The 22,182-nt window shown below is 45.2% G+C and overlaps 1 protein-coding gene across 1 annotated transcript in view; it reads left to right on the top strand.

The window, feature by feature from the left end:
* ANTXR1 (ANTXR cell adhesion molecule 1) overlaps positions 1 to 22,161 on the top strand; it is a 78,537-nt gene extending 56,376 nt beyond the window's left edge. The window contains exons 15-18 of the mRNA XM_042477478.1: positions 5,734 to 5,829; positions 6,617 to 6,784; positions 8,536 to 8,616; positions 15,463 to 22,161. Of these exons, the coding sequence (XP_042333412.1) occupies positions 5,734 to 5,829; positions 6,617 to 6,784; positions 8,536 to 8,616; positions 15,463 to 15,726 (609 nt within the window). The 3' untranslated portion in view covers positions 15,727 to 22,161. The remainder of the gene's footprint in view (positions 1 to 5,733; positions 5,830 to 6,616; positions 6,785 to 8,535; positions 8,617 to 15,462) is intronic.
* Positions 22,162 to 22,182: the final 21 nt, after the last annotated feature.

Genomic DNA, 22,182 nt, shown 5'->3' with positions numbered 1-22,182 from the left:
ATTTTCGATGCAGTCTGAATTGTCCATGTTTACTTAGGAAACTATGGTCTGGGTGAGACTCAAGTTAACCTTCTGCGATGAAATCCAGCTTCCCGGTCATTAGACTCCTGGGTCCAAGCCCCTCTGCTGCTTCCAACAAACAAACCGTCCAGTTCGTGACCTGTCTCTTTTTCCTTGCGCTTTCGGCTTTTGTCTCGCGTCGGCAGGATTTTGCCACAGGGCAGTGGGGCCAAGCCATAATTGGATAATGCCTACATCTGAGGCCCTTTTGCCCACTTAACAGCAACGCAAACACACTTTGTAAGGTCTTGGCAGCATGGTTCGGCATCCTCATCATTCAGCAAAGGTGATCATTACCTCGGACAAGAGATGCCAGCTTAGCAAACCAGATGCAGTGCTTCCCAAACTTTGGTCCGCTGGGGGTTTTTGAACTTCAGCTCCCAGAAGCCCCAGCCAACATTCAGGAATTAGGGAAGCTGAAGTCCAAAAAATTTGGAAGACCAAAGTTTGGGAACTCTTGGACTGCCTCCTGCTCTTGGAAAAACTGAAGGAATGGGAAAGTTTGCTACATTTTTAATTTTATGTATTTATTTCACTTCTGTGGCCCCTTTCTCCCAAAATGGGACCCAAGGCGGCTCACAAGATGACAATGTTATTAAAACACCACAATAAAATGTTAAAATATTATAAAATTAATGCAAAAACATACAAAAGTTAGAAGCATCTGTTCATGGTGTCCTTTGGTCAAAGGGATATGAGAAGATCAAAATATCCTTGAAAGCAAACCAAAACAGTTTCCTTAACATAATGGAAAGGATGATATTAGAGATACTTGGGTAGTGGGTAGGAACTGGGCAAACAGGGGATGAAAGTCAAGACTTTTGGGGAGCCATGCGTGTTATCAAAAATGCCTCCCTGAAAGCACTTAAATGGGATAGAAGTTTACTTCTAGCTTGAAAAGCTTTTTTGTTAAATCTGGAAAATGCAGGAGAGCCCTGCAACTTATTTAAAAGGGGAAGCGATTCTTTTGAAGGCTTCTAGAAGAGGCAGTTTGCCCCTTTTTACTAGTCCAGACCAGTCTGGAAGAACAGCCTTGAGGGGCGGCGCATGTGGCCTTGAGGCTGCGCTTTCCCCATTCCTGTATGTGGGTAGACTTTCATATGATGCTGGCGTTTTTGCCAGATTTGGATGCTCCTTTCCCCATAAATGCATGCATTTACTTAGAGCCTGCTTGACCCTAGTATCTGATTTGTTAAAGGCTTTTAATAAGTATTGGAAAATTAAGGCCAGGCACACCTCTGGCACCTGAGTGCATTTCCAAATCTGCAAAGTTTTGGCAGCCACCCATCTCCGCTGCAAAGCGCTTGGCTTAGCTTTTTTCCTTTTTTTTTCTCCCCCCCCCCCCCCCCCAAATTGTTTCCCTTTCATTCTCTTGGAAGATCTCATGGACAAGGATGTTAAAATAAACCCGAGGGCAAGCGTCAGAGCTCAGCTGAGCCGGAAATGTATTATGATCCCCGAATTCTCTGGTGGCTTGCAGCGAGTGTGTGGGCAGAGCTCCCCTGGTTGCACATGCTTCAACCTCCTGCTTTCTGAGTAACCCCAGAGTAACCCTACTCTTGTGGGTAGGCCAAGAGGAAAGGAGGCTTCTAGCAGAGTCAGGGATTTGAGGGAAGGGCTGCGGATGATTTGCCTGGACCTCCAATGTTACTGTGAGAAAAGCCAAGTGAAGGCCCACAAAGATGAGGATCGGACGTATGTTATTTCGTTGCTGATTTAGAAAATGCAAGCTTGCATCCTCTCCAACAAAGGCCTGGAAACCATGAAACCTCATGAAGGAGAGGTCTAGGGAGCTGGGGATATTTAGTTTGGAGAAGAGAAAGCTAAGAAGTGATATGACAGCCATGCTTAAATATTTGAAGGGATGTCATATTCAGGATGGAGCCAGCTTGTTTTCTGCTGCTCCAGAGACTAAGGGCTTTATCACATATGGCCCTGTGTGCTTCCATCCCAAAAAATGGTTAAAGTGATGGCATCCCAGAAAAGCAAGCCCATGTGCAAAAGATGTTCAGAGGGTATGCTTGATGCACTCTAAAGTACGTTGGAGTTGGAGGAGGGAGGTTGGTTTTTCCAATTTCCTACATTACTGACCTTTGCTATTCCCTGCACATACCTCATTGTAGGAGCACCCTCGAGTTATTCTTATGTGTATTGGATACCTCCTCCTGCAATGTCCCTAAAAGTTACATTCTCCAGTACAACCCTCCATCTTCTCCAGCCTTAGTTGGGCAACTTGGGTCCTCCAGGTGTTTTGGATTGCATCTTGCTAAAGCCCCAGGAAACTTAGCCAGCAGTCAGGGATTGTGGAAGCTGATGTCCAAAGCATCTGGAGAACCAAAGCTTGAGAGGCAACAATCTAAACGATTCCAGCCTATATCTCTATCTATTGCAGGGGTGGAAATCCTAAAGCCCTCCAGATGTTATTGACTATAGCTCCTACCCTCCCCTGAGCCAGCATAGCCGCGGGTGAGGAATGCTAGGAGCTGCAGTTCAACAATATCTGGAGAGCCGCCGGATTCCCACCTCTCTTTTATTGGAACACTTTCTGTGGAGAGAAGGAGTGTGCTAAATAGCATATTTCCAGTCTCTGGATGCCAGAACTGAAACCTGAGAGCCTTTCTCGCACTGCTTAGTGTTTCCAGGGCCCAGCTTGAGATGTACACTAAAGGCCAGAAAGTGGAATTTGGACCCATTAAAGGTTTTTCTTCTTACCTACTGTTGTGTGTCATTCATATATCTGCACTAGCAGAGCTATTGGTAAAGAATTGTTGTTAACTGCCCGTGAATGAGAGACTTCCAAGTCAGGTCTTGCAGGCATTTTGGCTTCTTTGATGGAGTCTTATCCATCTGTAACACAAGCTTCCTCTTTTCCTGTTGCCTTCTACCTTTCTAGGCATTATTGCCTTTTCTAGGGACTTATGCCTTCTTCACATGATAAGCCCAAAATACGACAGCTCCATTTGAGTCATCTTGGCTTTAAGGGAGAGTTCAGGCTTGATCCCAAAGACCCATTTATTGGTCTTTTTAGCAGTCCATGGTATCTTCAGATTTTATCTCCAGCCCCATAACTCAAAAGAGTGTTATTTCCCTTCCTATCAGCTTTCTTTACTGTCCAGGTTTCACAACCATACAAATGGGAATTATGATCATGGCACGGAGAATCCCAACTTCAATAATCAATTATATATCTTTTCACTTCAGGATCTTGTCTAGAACTGAGGACCACCATCACTGCCACAAGATCTCAGCTTTCATAATACTTCTGTATCATGGTTGCAACTTCATGGCAGAAAAGAAAAGAAAGAGAGAAAAAACTGGGAATCAGAAGGGATGAAATCCAGAAGCTTCCTAGATTGGAGGGGAATCGTGTGTTCTCCAGATATTGTTGGACTGCAACTCCCAGCACTCTTCACCAGTGGCTATACTGGCTAAACCTGTGGGGACTTGCAGTCCAACAACGTCCCTTTAACTAGAATAACTCTTATTTTGTAGAATTCAGGCAACTGAAAGATGGCAAAGAGGAGGAAAACAGAGATCCAAATTCCTTCCTCGTCTGTTTTGTTCCTAGTTTTTCCGTATGTGGCAAACGACTCTGGAGCCAAAATGGTTCTGGTGTTGCCAACTTATGATGCTCCTTGAGGTCAGGGGTGAGATGCGGATGCCTCCAAATTTTGTAACTGGAGACCAAGGAGGCTTTCTGGATGTTTTGAGATCCAGAAATTATGACGAGAGAATTCTGGCTGCAAACATTGTTTTCTATCTTTAATTTTAAAAAGAAATGTGGCTAAAGCCAAGGATGATTTTCCCCTTCTTTTTCTAACTAGATTCTGAGGTTATTGATGCTGTTTCTAGTATCCTTAAGTGCACTTTTCTGGAAACTATGGTCCTGTTTCTGGGCCAAAGCTTATGGAAGGCACTTTATTGCAGGCCTGGGCTATTTGTGAGGTGCCAAACTGGAATACTGTTTGCACCAGTTAAGCCTGGTGGTCCGTTGTTGGCTTAATGCTTTCTCTTGAACTGTTGGAACTGGGGGGAAACACACCCTGGTAGCAAGAATACATGGCTAATGGGCTGCATTAGGAATGATGGTCACAAGCCATTCTGACCCGCTTTGCTGGGAATCCTAGCGGAGCAAGACATATATATTTGCACATCTTTAGTCATTTGTTTAAGAGCATAGTATTTTCTGCTATATTTCCAGAGAAGGGTTTAGGGTTCCTAGCAGAGAATTCTCAGTCCCTCTCCAGACTACAAATCCCAGGATGGAGCAATGGTAGTTAAAGCGGTATTGAATTTCTACAACTGTGTAGTATGGATGCACTCTTGGTTCCTAGTGCATTACCAATGAACGCTCAGGATTGAGGATGCAACAACCGCACACCGCAGCCTCCAGAGGACACAAAAAGAAGCAGTGAAAAGCAGCTTCTTTTGAGCATCCTGGAAGGAGCGTCATAGGCGCAGTGGTGTGCCATGATGATGCCTCTTCCGCACTGCACTGTTTGGGCGCTGTGCCACGGTGGCGTCATCATGGCATGTGCAGTGTAAATGGACGTGTGCCAATGGTTCACTTTTCGCCGGTCTGTACAGGGCCAGAGTTGCTCCATGAAGCAATATGCCTTAGGGACCGGGGCCCAGCAAGTAACTTTTGCTATGAGAGCTGAGTTTGTCTAAGCATGCCACTTTCCCCACCTGTGACAGGTAAACAGCCTAGTGTCCATCCTCTCAAGAGACCATTGTGACGTTCTGTCTCTTGCATTTGCCTTTCGTCTTCATTTTAGACCCAGCTGTTGCTGCTTCTTGGGTTTTGCCTATCCCTTTTCTCTCCCGGCCTGGAGTTCTGAAATGGCTTGGGAGGCTTTTTAAGGCCTTGCAGAGAATGGCTTAAGCTTTGGTATTTCCTGTTGTGCGAAAGCTGGCCTACGCAGCAACAAACCCAGGAGAGGAGGGGATGCCGGAGAGACGGGGAGAAAGGCAGAGAGAAAATATTTGGATGGCTTTCGTCCCAGGTTTCAAGCAAAAAAGCAAAAATGAATCCCGGCAGAAACATTCAGGCAGAGCGTCTCTGGCGGAGCTTGGCAGCTTTTTTCTAGTACTTAAGGGAAACTAGGAAATGGAGACGTTGCCTTGCCTCCGTGGTGCACAAATATCCATGCGTCCTTTTAAAGAAGCATTGGCCAGCCTTAATTTATTGCAACTAGCAAACAGCTAGGCTCGAGAACTGTCCTTTTCTGCTTCCTTCTCTCTTGCTATCATGTCATTCACCGATTCCCAAACTTTGGTCCTCCTGGTGTTTTGGACCTCAAATCCCAGAAGCCACAGCCAGCTTGGCCAACAGTCAGATATTTTGGGAGCTGTAGTCCAAAAACATCTGGAGGACCACAGTATGGGAACCACTGATCTAGTTGAACACAGAACAGAGTTTGCAAAGAGATTGAGAGGCACGAGTCAACTACATTTGTATATGTTTCCGATGGGTTTCCAACTGCTTTGAATTGTCCTCCTCTTCCAGAGAGGTGAGGCAAGGGCAGGGTGAGGCCAGCATAGGGATAACAGGTAAGTGCAGGTAATGTCTGAGCTCTAGCAAAGGTTTCTATCAAGTTGCAGCTAGTTCTTCCTTTATCTCCTGTTACCTGAAGTTTTAAAAATCTTTGGTGATTCTTCTCCTCTCTGTAGGAAGAAGATGATGATGGTCTTCCCAAGAAGAAGTGGCCCACAGTAGATGCTTCCTACTACGGCGGAAGAGGTGTTGGGGGCATTAAGCGAATGGAGGTAAGGCAAAGACCAGTTTCTATGAAGTGTTAGCAGATGGCTTCCGCTTCAATGCGGCAATGAATCCAGGGTTTATGCTAAACCTTTAAGGACCTGCCCAAAGTGATGGACCTATTTTGCAGAACAGGGTTTAGCAACTTGAGGAAATTCAGAGTGAAACCCACACCAGATTCAAGGCCCCACTAACACAGAAGCTGCCAACCTCCATGGCTTCCAAGCTAACAAAATTGGATCCAGATGAGCAGATTGATACCCAGAGGGGGCTTTCCCAGGTAAAGACTTAATCAGGGCTCCAGTCCTGCTGCTCAGCTCAGGCCAGGGCCACTCAGCCACTGCAAAGAATTGCATGCTGTATTTCTGACCTAAGTGGAGAATGCAGAATGAAAGTGGACCAAGGTGGCTAGTCCTTTCTTTACCTAGTTGTTTCTTCATTGTGTTTGTGCCTGTCTGCATGTGTCATCAGGTCTAATGTTGACTTATGGCAAATCCATGGATTTCATAAGGTTTTCTTCGGCAAGGAATCCTCAAAGGTGAATATCATCAGAGGGTGGGATCCAGTTTGACACTACTGAGCATAACATTTTGTCAGAGTGCTTACATGGAGGTCTGGTCACTGGGAAGGGAGGGAGAAGGTGATGCATGAGAGCCCTCCCAGGGCAGCCCCACAACCAGTTGATGGCTCTTACACAGCTTGACACAGCCACTGCATAAGGAGGTATTGGCCATGCCAGCATAGACTTCAGTTACATTACCCAGCCTGAGGTTTCCTTGTTTCATCTTGCTCTAGGTTCGTTGGGGAGAAAAGGGATCCACGGAAGAAGGAGCCAAGTTGGAGAAAGCAAAGAATGCCAGAGTCAAGATGCCAGAGCAAGAATATGAATTCCCAGAGCCCCGGAATCTTGGGAACAACATGCGGAGGTCCTCTTCTCCCCAAAAGTGGTACTCCCCAATTAAGGTACATTACTTGCAGCTTCTAAAATGGCATCTTTCACTCCTTTATTTACTTGCTGAATGAAGAGCAGGGCAGGCAAAGGAAGAGGAAGGGTTCACTGAGGCTGGTATAGTGCCACATTGAGTATAGACTGACTGTGTGGACTTTCCAATTTGCAATGAGGAGGTCAATTGCTGCCAGAAGTAGGAAAGATCCATGCCAGTTATTTGCAATTCTGCTCTGGTCCATAGAATGGATTGGTGACATATGCATATGCAAGTGTGGCTTATGTGCATGCATGTCCCTTTTTGGTCGGGGTGCCTTTTGCTTAAACCTCTCCCTCTGCTCTCTTACTGCTGTCAAGGGTCACCTGCTGCTTCTGCTGTTTACTAGATAAGAGAGGCAATGCAGACCATGAAGATGTGGCTGGCCTATGCTTTCAGGGGAGGGAAAAGGAGGCCACACTCTTTTGGTGATTGCACCCTTATTTCTTTCCCTTCCAAGCCAAGGCCAGATGCTTCTTCATTTTCTTATATTTTCCTCCTCGTCGCTTCTTTCCTTACTAATAGGCAGCAGCTGGAGGGGTTTGACAGTTGCAAACCCCTCCAGCTGCTGCCTATTAGTAAGGAAAGAGGGGATGAGGAGGAAAATATAAGAAAATGAAGAAGCTGCTTGGTGGGTGGAGAGGACACAGAGATGTACCAGAATGCAGCCCATTCAAGTGCTATGAAACTGATACAGCAATGTAGTGCAGATACAGATTCAGTACAAAGCATCTTATTGCATCTCTCTTCTTTTTGTTGAAGCGCCAGGTCAAAAAAACCCTCTTGGTGTATGCAGCATTCTCAGTCCATGTAAAACTATGTACAGTAAAATCCCAGTGTGGCTCAATCTGCCCATATCTGTTCACTCCAGAAATGCAAACTGACAGCGTGTCAAATCCGAGCGCTGTGTGTAAGGAAGCGTGTCTTTTGTTAGAGCTGATACTTGGCTTATTTCGAGGGACAGGAAGGTTTAAGAAGCCACCAAGGAAGGAAGGAAGGAAGCGCATGTATGTGTCTCCCAACAGCAGATGGGGCTGCCTATGGCTTGTGTCATCTTTTGGATCCCATCAGCACATTTGCACATTTTTTAAAGCCCAGAATTTGCATTGTGTGTTGTGTCACCGCCCAATTTAAATCAGAATTAGATAGAAATGGTGCATGTTGCCAAAAGCAATACAGAAATCTCTCCAGAGTCTGTGAGGCCTTGGCTTCGACCTATCATTCCGTCACCATTAACTAATTGTATCTTTATCGTCCCTCAAGCGCATGAATTCGGGAACCTGGAATCCATACGCTTGTCAAAAGCCTTCCTCACGGACTGAGGCTGCCATTGTGGCGTTGCTGTGTGATTATCACAATTGTGCTATTATAAAATACAAGCCAAAACCCCCCCAAAAAACAAACCCTGGTTCTCTGCCAACAAACACTGGATTCCATGGCTTGTATACATTATGCAAAGTAAAGCATGTTTGCCTAGTTTTCTTATTTTGCTTTCTCTGTTTTCTTCTGAAAGTCATGGGAAAAGAGCAAGGAGCTGCGAGGGAGGCATAAATGTTTCTCTCTCAAGCTCTAAACCTCTTTGTACATACTTATAGCACTATGATTCCCCATTAACTGCAATGGCAACATCCTATGGAATGCTGTAGTTTTGGGGAGGAACTAGAGCTCTCTGGGTGAGAATGTTAAGTTTGTTATTGTTATGCACTATCTGTGTGTTTGTGTCCATTGCAGGGAAAACTGGATGCCCTTTGGGTTCTGCTGAGGAAAGGCTACGACCGAGTTTCTGTGATGCGGCCACAACCGGGAGACAAGGTACAGTCCTCCTTTAGTCATTTATTCTACACAAATGTTCCAAATAGCGGACACAATCCAGACAATCCAAGGGTCCATTTGTATTTCTTGAAGTCTTGTTTCTCCCCAAAGTGCCAAATCCCATCTGCTTGAGTTGGAGAGCTTTGCCTACACACATACTGCCTTCCAAGTGAGAAGGCATGATGTGCCACATTGGGAAATGCCAGAGCAGAGAACATGGTGGGATTATGCCCACTTCATTAGCACTTTGGAGGTCTTGAAAGACTGGATAAATATTCACCCAGGAATGGTTCAGTTGTGTACTGCTGCATGGCAGAATAAGGTTGAACACTTGCAGCCCCTTCCAGCTGAATGATTCCCAGTTCATTGAGAAATGCATACTGTGAATTATAATTAACCTGAGCATTCATTCATTGTGGGTTAGGAGCTGAGATTGTATCTGCGTTGCAAAGGTATAGCAAGTTGGTACCATTAAAACTGACACAGTTCCATCTGGTATTTTTTACTTGAGTAGGGACTGAGGATCCTCTGCTAGAGCATTGTGCTTTCCTTCCCTGAATTCATAGTAGAAAATTCCAAGTCTGCCCCCAAACTTCAAATCCCAGGATTCTGTAGGATTTGAACCATGAGAGTTAATCAAATGCATTCAGTGTCTGCCTTTGGCTGATCCCTCTGCTTCCCTTTAAACCCCTTTTCCTCTATCCCACTTTTCAAGTTAGACATTTGGGCCTGGTATTCAGGTCTGCCAAATAATAATAATAATAATAATAAAATAATAATAATAGAATCTCATCCCAGTTCATAAAAGAATTCCAGTTTGGGTGGCCAGGTCCGGTGTCAAAAGCACAAAAGATGGAATCCAGTTGGTATCTTGGACATGCATCATTCCTTATGGAAGTGGGTGGATATATATAACTGTGCATAGTTTAATTGCATTATACACCTGTGTGCCTGTTTTTGTGGTTTGGAATGAATCCACATGACATTTGCTGTGCCTTTGGTGGCACATTTGGTGTCTTGGTCAGTTGTGCATTGTTGCCATTCAACACCGGTGTTGTGTGGCCCAATAAAATATGCAAAACTACATGTAGAGATTTACACTGCACAACCCTGAATTGGATCTCACCAACGTCTTGAGACCCTTAGAGGAGTTCATATGGAAACATGCGCAAACCCCTTGCCAGCTCCCCGTCTCCCACGTACCCAGACACAAATATCCCTCGGCCGTCATTAATCATTTTTCTCAACAACACAACACAGAATTAAACCTTCTGAGCATTAATTTAAACAGCCGCCCCCAGCTGAGGAATCTTCCGAGGGCAAATTGCCAAAAACTTCAAGAGTGCCACAAAACGTCTCCCTCCCTTTGACCAGCGAAGCCTTGCTTTGCAAGCAATGACCTGGAGTTCCATAGACGTCAACCCAAACCTACAGCAAGAATCCCCCAATTCCTTTGGGCAGGAAAGAGGAGCCTGCTGGAGGCGTTCGGAGATTTGTGCCTGGGAAGGAGAGATCAGATTTCTTTGGAAAACAAAAAATCTTCATCCTTCAGTGGCCCATAAATTTTCCTCTAGGAGCCGGCTGAGATCAGGAATGAGGAAGCGCAGGCGCATGCCCTGTAAATGGCTGTCAGCAGCTCAGAGAGTTTTACGTGAATGTCTTCTCCTCCAACAAAGGCAGACTCTTGGCACGGCTCAGAAAGTGAACCTTGTTGGGATGCGGATATCAAACATCCACAGGTTGAAAATACAGTCAGCCCTCCAAGTCTGCGGAGTTGAATGTGCGGACTTGGAAATCTGCGGAGGGGTGATTGCTGTTAACCTGAATCGGGCATACTCCCGTGGCAGCGCCCCATGCACTGCCCCATTCAAGCCTATGGTGCTTGAATATGTGTGAGATTTCAAACTCAGGGGGGGGGCCGGAACAAATCCCCCGTGAGTTCAAAGGGGAACTGTATCCCAAAATATGTACATTCAAAAAGCAAACTTTTTGCCATTTTTATTAGGGGCACGATTTTACTATGCCATTGTTGTTAATGAGAGACGGTTAGAGGTGATATGATAGCCCTATTTAAGTTTGAAGGATATCATTTGAGGAGGGATCAAGCTTCTTTTCTGCTGTCCAGAGAGTAGCACATGGAGCAATGGGATTAAACTACAGGCAAAGAGATTCCAGCTCAACATATGGCAGTAAGATCTGTTTGACATTGGAAGATGCTGCCTCTGAGTTTGGAGGTTTTAAAGCTAGGCTGGATGGCCATCTCTGGGGTGCTTTAATCGTGAGTTCCCGCATGGCAGAATGGGGTTGACTGGTGGCCCTTTCTTCTCATTCTATGACGTAAATTCATACAGACTCTGATTCACCCACCCCAGAGTGGCATGCAAACTGGCAGCTGTACTGCTCTGAGTGGCGCTTTGGAGCCCTGCACTTTGGGAAGTTTGACCAGGGAAATGCTGTGCCCCGCATCCCATTGCATTGAGCGTCCCCTTTGGACCCGTTTTATTAACAGCTGTCTGCGAAGAAAAAGAAAGAGCTTGGCAAGCCCTGCGTGGGGGCGGGGAGAAAGCCTGGGGGAAAAACACTGCTTGTTTTTATCTTGCAATCGTCCTGTAGATCCTGGCCACCATCTTAGGTCAAGATGGGGCGCGAGGTTGATCCTTTGCTGCAGCTTTTGCATTGCAAAGCCAAAGGCGAAACCGGTTCATTCGGAGAACCGAAAGAGTCTGTGAAATGTTTCTTTCCCATTGTTTCGTCGAATGTGGGAATGGGCAAGGCTCCCATCAAGCCCAGCTGCTTGCATCATGCGCAAGGGGGGCTCACTGGGAGCCTTCGGTCGGTCACATGCTGAAGGGACGAGGAGGTTTGCGACTTTGCAAACTTGCATTAATGAAGGATTTTTATATATAATCGTCTGAAGGCAGGAGTTTCCCCTTGTCCCTCCTCCTCCTCTCAGTTTTCTCTCCTCCGCCCTCGAGGTGACTCCATTTTCTCCCTCCTCTGCTAATATTACAACAAGCTCATTTAGAGGCTGGAAACGAAGGGGCTTTTAATTAGAGCGCTGCCGCTTGTGGCCTTTTATAGCCGCCTCTCGCCTTTCCATGATAAACACGGCGTTTTCCGGAATTTACTAGCCAGCCGTAAAAATGTGTTTCTACTCAAAACTTGGCTTAGGGAAATTTAAGCTGTCAAAAAACGGCGTTTACCACTTCCCTTCCCTCCCTCAATTTTTTTTGTTTAAAAACAGAATTAATTTCATGCTGGCAAAGCCCTGGCCAGGACAAAAGTGCCCAAAAGGAGATTCGCTATTGGTGGCTGTTGTTGCTAGACAGCTGCTCAGTGTCATTCACTTGCCTTGAGACTGGACTTTTCTGATCAGAAGTAAGTCCCATTTGATCCAAGGGAGCTTACTCACGCATCTAAATGCCTTAGGGGCCATCTACACTGGAGAGATAACACTTTGACATACTTTGGCCCTTTCCCACTCACTACCTTTTAAACTAGATTGCAATGGTTTGAACCGGTCTAAATGACCATGATTCACACTTGAGCCAAATTGTTCAGGGGCAGCCATGCGCTAGATCCATTCACCCGCATCTTTTTGATGCTGAATTTTGGATAAATTGTCTTTTTGGATAAATCATTCTGCCCAAGTGTGAACCAGATGTGGATCTTTGTCCGCTGGAGAGGTCCATTTTGAATCGATTAGGCGGCCATGGAACCACAAGTGGGCCACTTTTATTTATTCTGCCAACAAAAAATCGATCGGGGGCAAATGTAGCGGGAGCCATGCTCTTGTGCCGAACTGATCCATCGATTCGGGGATGCAAAGCGATTATTTGCAAGTGGAATTGGCCAATTTAAATGTTGTGTCTCCATTACACAATCCTGGGATTTGTAGATTTGTTGAGGAACCGCACTCTTGGGGCAAGAAAGTCTAAAGGCCTGGTAAACTACAATCCCAGGATTCATGGATGGGCTGCAGCACTTGGGAGCGGTTGTTCAACTGCATTATGCGCCCCAAGTTCATCTTCAGTACAGAGACAGTGTGACATAGTGGTTTGAGTACTGGACTTCAACTCTGGAGACGGGTCCAATTCCCCGCCCAGCCATGACAATTATTTCATCCCAAATGTACCAACCAGCGTATCTTCTGTAGGCGCTTGTGAATGTTGGAGCAGATCCTAAAAACAGCGGCGGCTGAAGCTTTCTCCGGAAAAGGGGAAAGGCCAGCCGTAAAGGATTAAGCAAACAGGTCCGAGAATTAATTCCTTAGAAAGGTTCCATGCCCTGGACCTCTCTGCGTTTCCTCTTCCGATGCGTTTGCACTTCCACTCGCTCTTGCGTGCGTGCGCCTTGGACGCTCGCTTGTCACTTTCCCTGCAAAGTTCGCAGAAGGCCGGGCTGCCCATTAATTTAGGAGATCCCCGTTCGGATCTGGCATTTCCAGGGGGAAACTATCTGGAGTTTTTGCCTGACGTTTCACCTGCATCTGATAAACTTATAGGACAGGGCCACATAGCCCCCAAAACCCACAAAAAGCCATGGATGCCGGCCTTGAAAGCCTTCACTTCACGTTGCACGATGTATGTTTCACCATATGTATGCTGCATATTTATAGTGTTTTAAACTTGGACTGTTTTAGGTTGAGTCCCTGTACCGAGGAAGGTGAGGATATTTTATTATTATTGATTTTGTTATTATTATTTCAATCACTATGCATGCACAGGCTCCATATGTCAACTCCAAGGTTCCCCAACTTGAACTGTGCAGATGTTCCACATCCATCTACTCAATGAGTAAAACCATTCAGGTGTAAGATGCAATAGGATCTTGGCCCTAATGTGCCCAGGCCATTTCTGGTTCTCCAACCCTCTTGTTTAAAATGGGTTCAAAAGGAAAGCACTTTCAAACCATTCACCCCCCCCCCCATTTCCATGATCTAAAAACCACAAAGAGAATTGTATCCCGAGTTTTGTTTTATTGGATTTGATTGAGGATCTCTCTTGGGTTCCAGCCGAAGCAGCCAAAACTATCCCTAGAGCAGCCTTACAATCCCAGCTGAATATTTCCCCAGGAACAAAAAACCCAGATAATTTATTTTCTGGCCGACCTTCCCCTGGATGCTCCTCCTTTTGTTATTAAAGCCTGGAGTATAATAAGAAAATAAATTTTGCAGGAGTTATGTCAAAAAACAGCTTGAGCTGCATTGCAAGAAACCAGGCGAGGAAAATACATGGAGAGGGTCTCTCTCTGTGACATTCCAGCAAACTAACACTACTGTATATATGTGACTATATGTGACCCCCATATAAGCCGAGGGCACGTTTTGAGCCAAAATTTGGATTTTGATATGACACGTGGAAAGTCGAGGTAAAACTTAGGGGCACGTAATAAAGGATGTAAAGGATAACGCAATGTGCCAAAGACATGAAAAATTCCAGCAGACATTAACTGTTTATGCTATCCTAAAGGCTGGATGATGGAAGAATAGAAGGATCCATGCTTCTTTTTGGTCTCATTACACTTGTAAGTTTGGGGACTCATGTATATTGGCCATTAATTAACGTAACCCCAAACGTAACCAAATTTTTTAGCCAAGCAATACCCCACCAAAAGGTTTCCAAGACATTGCAAGTTTGGGATGGTGGCAAACGCTGCCATTAATCTCCAACTCAGATGTGTAATTAAAAAATAGGGCAATGGAGGATATCAAGGAGTGATATTGCACAAAATATTGGGGGAAGGGGGTTTACACGCTAAAAACAATTTTTGAAACAAACACAAAATGAAATACTGTAATAATGTCAGAGTTACTGAGCATTTCCTGAACAGTGTCTTCCAATGTTCGGAGACCTTTCCCACTGAGTACATTGATGAGTATTCTTTGCATCCTTAATTCAAGAGAGTCAAAAAGCAGCTGATTCATGCAGACCAAATTGGGAGTCTGCCCAAATCCTTCTCAGGTCTGTCTAGTAGTTCATCTTCCCTCAGCTGAAGACATTCAGTCTCCGGGGCAGCTGCTCTTCGAAGCGCAAGCCATTGTGTTGTCATTGTCTAGGTAGCTGGAGGAAACCACTGAGGCTTCCTTCTCATCTCTTCTGTCCTTTGACAAATCCCTCTCTATCAGATCTGGAGTGTGGGAGCGGGATGGGGAGACTCATGGCGGAAAAAGTGGATCTCTCCCACTGCCTTATTTATTATGGATGAATTGCATCCTACTGTCTGAAAGCAGAGACAAAAAGAGAGTAAGTGTCAGTTGAGTATGCTTTGTGGGAATTCCTGCATGGCAGAATGGGTTTGGACTGGATGGCCCTTTGGTCTCTTCCAACCTTACGATTCTTTGTGATTCTAACTAGATACGCAAGGGGCTGGTTGGCCTACCAGGAACAAAGGATTACCAATGTGCTCATGTATATGCTTTGGTTTCCAACTGTCTCTGGATAGACTGATATGATGGGGGTAAGTGTTTGCCACCCAAGTCATCCTTCTTTCGCAGGGTCATCTTCCTGAGCCATGTTTCCTTTCCCTGCACTTGTGCCGAATTGTGGCGCACTCCGCCATCTTTGTTAAGTTGGGTGCTTCCATGAGTGCAGGAAAAGAGATTGCGACTCGAAATTGGAACAACTTCTGGACCTTAACAGCACTTGGCCGTGGAAGATGCTGCCACCTGCCTTGGAGCATGGTGGTCTCCTTCTTTGCATGCTGTTTTTAAGCAGAGGGGGGATGTCCCGGAGGGACATTGATGGGGTTTCCTGAACTGGTTGGTCTTGGGGTCTCTTTTAACTCTTAAGTTCTATGATTCCATGACTCCATGAGTAACCTTCTTCCTTTCTGTTTGCTTTCCAGGGCCGCTGCCTTAATTTCACCCGGTGTGAAGACCTCCCAGGCGCCCCCCAAGTACCGCTCAACAATGCCTACCATCCGCCTCCGCCTCGCCCCCCGCCCCATTTACAACCCCCCACCCCCAGCCCCCATTACACCCCCCACCCCCCAGCTCCCCAACGCCCCCACCCCCTCCCCTCCTTCCACGCCTGCATCCCCCCGCCTCATGCCCCACCCCCAAACCGGGCCCCACCCCCTTCCCGTCCCCCTCCCCGCCCTTCCGTCTAAAGGTCAGCCCCCCCTTTCTTCTCTCTTCCCTCCTTTCCTTCTCTCTCTTTCCCTCTTTCTCTGTCCCAGAAGCATTTCTCAGCCATTTTCAGCCGTACTGTAACCATTGTCCCAAGGAGGCAATCTCAAGACCTTTCCCCGAGTGACGGGATGAGCAAACCGATCCTGGTTCTTAAGCCAAATGCTTCTTTGGCCAACTGGGATGCTCAGGTGGCATGGTCAATTACAAAGGAATAGCTCCCATTTATCACAAAGGAAGGAAGGAAAGAAGGAAGACGATGCCATCTAAGAAAGGTTGTCAAGGAACATCTCCATCACCTCTGGTTGCTCTCTGCACATTTTTGTTGCAACAGTCACCAACTCAGTTGCCTCCTCTTCAGACTGAGAATGGATCCTTGTGCGTCTGGATGAGACCAAAGCCACAAGCACCAAAACCCTGGTAGCTAAAACCTGAGGGCATTCCCATGAACACTGTTGCGGGTGTCTTCTTGCCTGCCATGCAAGGTAATCGTATTTTGTTGGATTTGTTGCGTTGCTACAAGAAAGGCAGCTGGTGGGATGAACTACGTTATCAATGGACCGAAAGGAAAAGCAGATGCTGGAAAGCCAAGACTCATTTGGAACGGAGCCTTTGGGGCTTCATCCTTAAGAAGAAAGCGGAGTGGAATAGGGAGGCCAAGCTGTCACCATTTCCTCAGATGACAAGGGGAGACTGAAGGATTGCAGGATGGCAAAGGGTAGGAGGTGGGTGGGAACGAACCATTTTTATTGTGCATCAAGGATATGCCAGCTTTGCCAACACAACAGAGATGAGGTGTGTGTTGTTCTTTGAGATTTCCCAAACATCTGAACCCACCAAGAGTGGGGCTGAGTCAGTGGAAGAAGGTAAACTGGCCCAAGAGGCTCTCAACGGATTTTAAAAGTGTATCAGTTTGGGTAAAGTTCAGGTATTCATTTGCTGTTGACTACCTTTGGAAACAACACACAAGGACTGTAGAGATGATGATCCAAGCGAATTTTCTGTGTGTAGCAGAGTTAAAATGAGCCTGATGCCTTGAATGGTCACTTTCTTTCCCCCTCTCCATAGGGACAAAGTCTTCGGAGACGCCCTTCAATAGCGGGAGTTGGCAAACAGATTCTCACAAACCGTTTCCTCGCATGTTGGTGTCAATGTATGTAGAGTTTTTCATTGGATTTGTAGAAGCCAAAGTGGTCTTGCAAAGAGTAGCATGAGACGGGTCTAGAATGAGTTAGGCAATCCAGATTCAAACAAAAAAATGTTGTGGATGTGTTAAGTCTCAGCCTAAGTGTGTTCGGAGGGAATTCTGGAAGAGGAAGGACGGAAGCGAGAAAGAGATGGATAGACTCTGGGACTGAGTTTGTGGTTGGGATGATGCCTCTAAATGCCTCGGTTCCCATTTCCAGAGCAGGAATTATTGTGACTATAAAGAGTAATAGAAATGGTTGGGAAAGGTGAGTGTTGTGATACAGCTGCAAATTAGAGTGACATGAGTTTGTGTTAAAAAGGGGGGAAATTGGCATGTTTTGGCTTTGGCATGGCATGAGATTCTACCTTCCAACATGTGCTTAATGATAGACTTTCCTCCTTTTGTTGGTTTGCGTTCCTTTCCCTTTGCTCCTCAGCCATTGAGTGCCTGCCCTTAAGAGCTGCTGTGCATCTCCATTTGGCACAAAACCCAGCCTTGCAAGCAAGAGTCTTCATGGCTAGATAGCTTCAAGCAGAGAGCAACTCTGGGAACAAAGCCCTGCTAGGTTTTAAAGCTCATGCTTTGCATGCATAAAATCTACCTTTCTGTCACCAGCGAAAGGGCTGGAACAGACCTCTTCGCAGTGCGATTAGACCAGACACTTTTAGGATAGCTAGACCCATAATCGGACTTACTTAGCAATGAATTTTTCATTCCTCCATTGGAAGATCAAGGGATGGGTGGGTAGGGAAGCTTTGCAGCAGTTGGTCTCAAAGAGCAGCAAGGCTTTGCAGATGCCAACTCTTAGCTGTGCCACTTTACAGATCATGGGGCAAGACCAAAAATTACAGTGACGCTTCAGTCGCCCAAGAAATGCACTGGTTGCATTTCATTTTTCACTTTCCCCCCTTTGCAACTGGGAGTTGATCTGCCTTTCCAGTGCATCATAAACCTGTAGTAAAATGTCTGAGGACCTGGCTTAGGTGTTAGCAGTAGATTAAAAATCATCAAATCTTTAAAAGGAAGTTCTTTAAAAGCCTTCTGTGTGACGGTTGGTTATCAGTTGTCCCCCAAACGCAACTATGCCTTCTGATTTTAAAGTCTTTTCACGCCACTCTTGTAGCTCAGTTCTGTTGTTGTTTCGTTGTTTTAAATGCATCTCAGAGGAATATGTTAAGTAAGATTCCTATACTGGGCTGACCAATGTCTTTTTTTCAAATAGCAAGGAGGTTGTTGTAGCCCAAATAGCCCAAAGACTTCAGTGCCTTTACATGCTCATGCTTGACCTGCTTTGACTGAAATAAACTCAGCGGGACTGAGGAGTGCTCAATGCCAACTGTCTTGTGTCCTTAAAAGTGCAACCTTACAAGATGAGTCTTTGGGCAGAGATGTTCCTGGCGAGCAAGAAAAGGTGCAGCTAAAAAGGACTCCTGGGCACACATTGTGCCCTTGATTTTGGCCAGACTGGGTGACCATAGCTTGCCCAATGGCCTTGTGTAGGCTTGGCCACTTCAGTGGTCTGAGACCATAAAGAACCTGTCCCAAGTTTGGTTAAGGGTGTTTTTGCATGTTACGCCATGCGGCAGAAAAACCAGCCGTACATTGACTTTCCTAAGCATATTGTGTTGTCAAAAGAGGCTGCACCTGGTGGGATGATGCTTGTGTCTTAGACAGTACAAAGGTGGTAACAGTGTTGGTAAAGCTACTCATTAGCAGGTCAAAATGGTTTGGTTTTGGACAGTTGGGAGAATCATGATGCTGTAAGGCTTTGGGACGTTCAGATAGGTGTTGATGGAACATGTGCATTTCTTCAAGGGCAGATAGATGTGTGAGTCAGTTGGACAGCTTTTCAAAAGGCCTGGGCAGATTATTGGTGAAGGATCATTCTTACCTGGTTGTGTTCTTATTTGGTTTTCTGCTTCATGTTATAACATTCAAAACCAGCGCATGAGCTGCCTGTGTCAGGCTGCAATTTAGAAGCAACTGCGGCATTTTAAAGGAGATTGCCGTGTGCCATCGCGGTGGTGCCAGCAGGTACCTGAGCTCAAAATGTTAAGGTGGTTTTCCCTTGCACCCATTTAACCAAGTAGGAACTGTAAAAAGGGATTATTATGATCACTGCTTAACACATCTAGGTTGCTTTCCAAAGAAGAGTTGAGTAGAAGATGCAAAATGTAACATTCCTGGTGCTCAAAGTCCTGCTATTTCAAAGGGGGGCATTTATTAATAGTTGACCCACCCAGAGAGATTCAGTGGCCTTTGGACCATAGGTCTCTGCCCCCTCCCCACACACTATATATATACACACACACACCATCCAAGCCAGAGCAAGTGTGACTTTGTCTGCAGGCAGAACAAAGCGGCTCTGTGGGAAATTAAAAGAATTCCTTGGGTTATTGCTTTGGGATGCACCTTCTCCAGACGTATCCACAGTTTTGGGTGGCAGGTTGTGGTCCATTCTGTCAAAAGATGACTTTGGGATGGTCAGAGAAGACCTGATCCCCAATGTGCAGGGTTTGGATGCAATCTGGCTGGACAGATTTTGGCGTCTTTAGAAGATAGGGAGCCCAATCTACCAAGACATCCTCCTCTTTTGTTACCAGCCCCATAGAGGTAGATGGGCCCAGATTACTTTGATGGGTTTAGCCATAAGGACATCCCAAGAAATGATGCTCTGATGAGGAAAAACTGTTTGGAGATTCATGTCCCAACCCATTTGGGAGTAGGTTTTTACTCGTTTCAGATCCGTGAAGGTACCCCAAAGTTTGAAATGAACATTGCAATACTTTTTCATAGTCGCTCAGTAACCATTGCACAAGAACATCAGAAGGCAAATAAAAGCATTTTTAAAAACGTATTTGGTGTTATTAAAAAGGGTTTGTTTTTCCCCATCTCTAAATTCAAACCATAAAAATCTGAGGACAAAGAGGGAGGGAATTAAAAAGTGTAAATCAGGCCAAGTTTATTCTTATTATTTGACATACCCTAAAATGCTCTGCACATGAGTTAAAAGGAACATTCCAGATCTGTGGTGTATATATTATTATTGCGTGCTTGCCATATTTTAAGTGGAAGCATTTCCTATCCTGTGTGGATAAAAAGATCTTTTCGGGGTTTTTTTTTCACGTTGTAGTAAATTATTATAAAGCCAATGATATTTCATGGCATGTTATTGTATCAAGCTGTGCTTGTTTTGTTTTTATTATATTTTTTCCCCTTTATGGTTGTATTGCTTTTATTAATGTATGAATATTTTCCTGTACTGACGAATACCTTCTTTACAGAGCATTAATTGCAATCACAAGGACACTTTCCACTTAAACCAGGGGTCGGCAAAGGCGGCGGCGGCGGCGGCGGCAGGGACCGGGCTCCAAAATGCTGCAAAACCAAAGCAACAAATGGCCAAATAAACACTATAGAGGAGCCCTGCAGCCTAAATTTAAAGGTGAACTGCTGCAAACTGAAGACCTTGTGGAGAGGCAAGTTATCCTTTTGGGGACTAATAAAGTGGCAGTCTGGGAGTTTGGAGGATTGGGGAACCCATGTGTCCCAGGGTCATATTTTGCCCACCCCTGGTTTAAACCATTAAGAAAGGTTGCAGACAGCAGTTATGGAGCTGCTTCCGCTGAAGATGGTAAGAAAGGGCAGTGGACTCAATCCAGCAAAGTACTGTTTTTGCATAATTGTCATGTTTCCTGGCAGCCTTCAGGGAGCAAGAGGAGAAGGGATAGGTTTCAAGAGAGAAGAGAGTAGGCCAAAGATAGATCGGGATCTACGGGTAAAATCTCTGGCCATTCAGCAATAGATCTTCAGGTCTGTAAAGCTCAGATTGTTGAAGAGCAGCCACATAAAGGCTTCTGTTCTAAACAGTGCATGTGCGTAACAAAGTTGTGAGTTCAGTTGTGTTGCTGAAAACAAAATGCATGAGGTGCCTTAAGTTCCCAAGGGTTGTGTACCAGACACCCCTCGGTGGACCTCAGAGGGCTAACAAGCCTGGGATGTACTTTAGGAGATAAGAGATCCAATCCAATCCAGAGGCAAGATCCCTTGCACAGCCTACATGAAAGTGAATAAGGACGATCAGAATGGACACATGTCCTCTTTTCCAGGCTTGCCCCCAAAAAGGCTACCAAGAAGACCTCATTTCTGAAGGGCTACCTGGTCCGAGTCTGATTTAAAGAGCCCCAAAGAAGGGAAATGTCACCCATGGGCAGCAAACTGAGCACCAGGCATGCAGGTAGATAGATTACCAATCTGTTTAAATAATGTGTATTCTTTTATGCAAACTGGTGCTCTTTTGGTGACTGATGTCTTAAATACCCATCCTAGGAACGGGTAGGTTCCATGTTATGTTCTCCAATCTTTGAGGTTAAGATTATGCAGAACGTTCCATGAGATTATGACCTGGCATTAAATTAATGAGGAGAGAGCAGCCATCATGGCACCAAAATATCTTAGGGACTGTGTACAGCACTAAACACTTCCCAGGAACCATGGGAGAAAACAGAATCGGATGAGTATTCTCCAATGGGGATTTTGGTTGGATTGTGTCCATATACCTTAAATTTAGATCAATTTTTCAGTGACAATTAATGTTGTGTAACGGCGAGGTTGAGCCGGCCGGCGTACTACATTCCTTGTATAGTATTGTGTATGTTATCTTCTCTTAATAGAAAAAGTCCGTGGAACTCATTATTTTGACTATTCCAAACCTAGTCATTTATTTCTGAAGAGACTTAAGGGTTTTTATAGATTAAAAAAAGAATGATGAAGATGGAAGCAGTTGGATGGCATTATGGCTCTTCTGCAATTTCTGGGAGGAAAACCTACAAAATTATATGAAACAAATTAAATGACTCAGTTGTGATGAACTACTTACTATCAAGACTTGACACCCTCTGAAATCATGGATAGCCTAGCAATAGCAAGAACCAGTGGTTAAACACATCTCACATAATAAAAATTGTGGTTGATCTGCAATTGATGGAAATAGGGAAAAAAATAACTGGAAGAAGAAGAGAGAAAGGAATAGTAGCAACCAATCAGAGGATGCAAAAAAGAAAAGAGCTTTCTCTCAGGTAGATCTGGCTTCCTTTGCTGGAGGAGATGAAGAACTGATTAGCCAGCAAACAACTCTTATTCTGTGCCCTTGCCTTGTTTTGCATGAGTCAATTTTTAGATAAGCCATTAACCTGTCAATTTTAATGTCATTAAAGAACTGATCTGACTTCTGGTTTTGTATGTTGCC

Source organism: Sceloporus undulatus, chromosome 6 (assembly GCF_019175285.1).
Source record: "Sceloporus undulatus isolate JIND9_A2432 ecotype Alabama chromosome 6, SceUnd_v1.1, whole genome shotgun sequence".
In the NCBI taxonomy this organism is placed as follows: Eukaryota; Metazoa; Chordata; class Lepidosauria; order Squamata; family Phrynosomatidae; genus Sceloporus; species Sceloporus undulatus.
The sequence above is the reverse complement of the archived record's forward strand: the minus strand, read 5'-3'. Positions and strand labels throughout refer to the sequence as shown.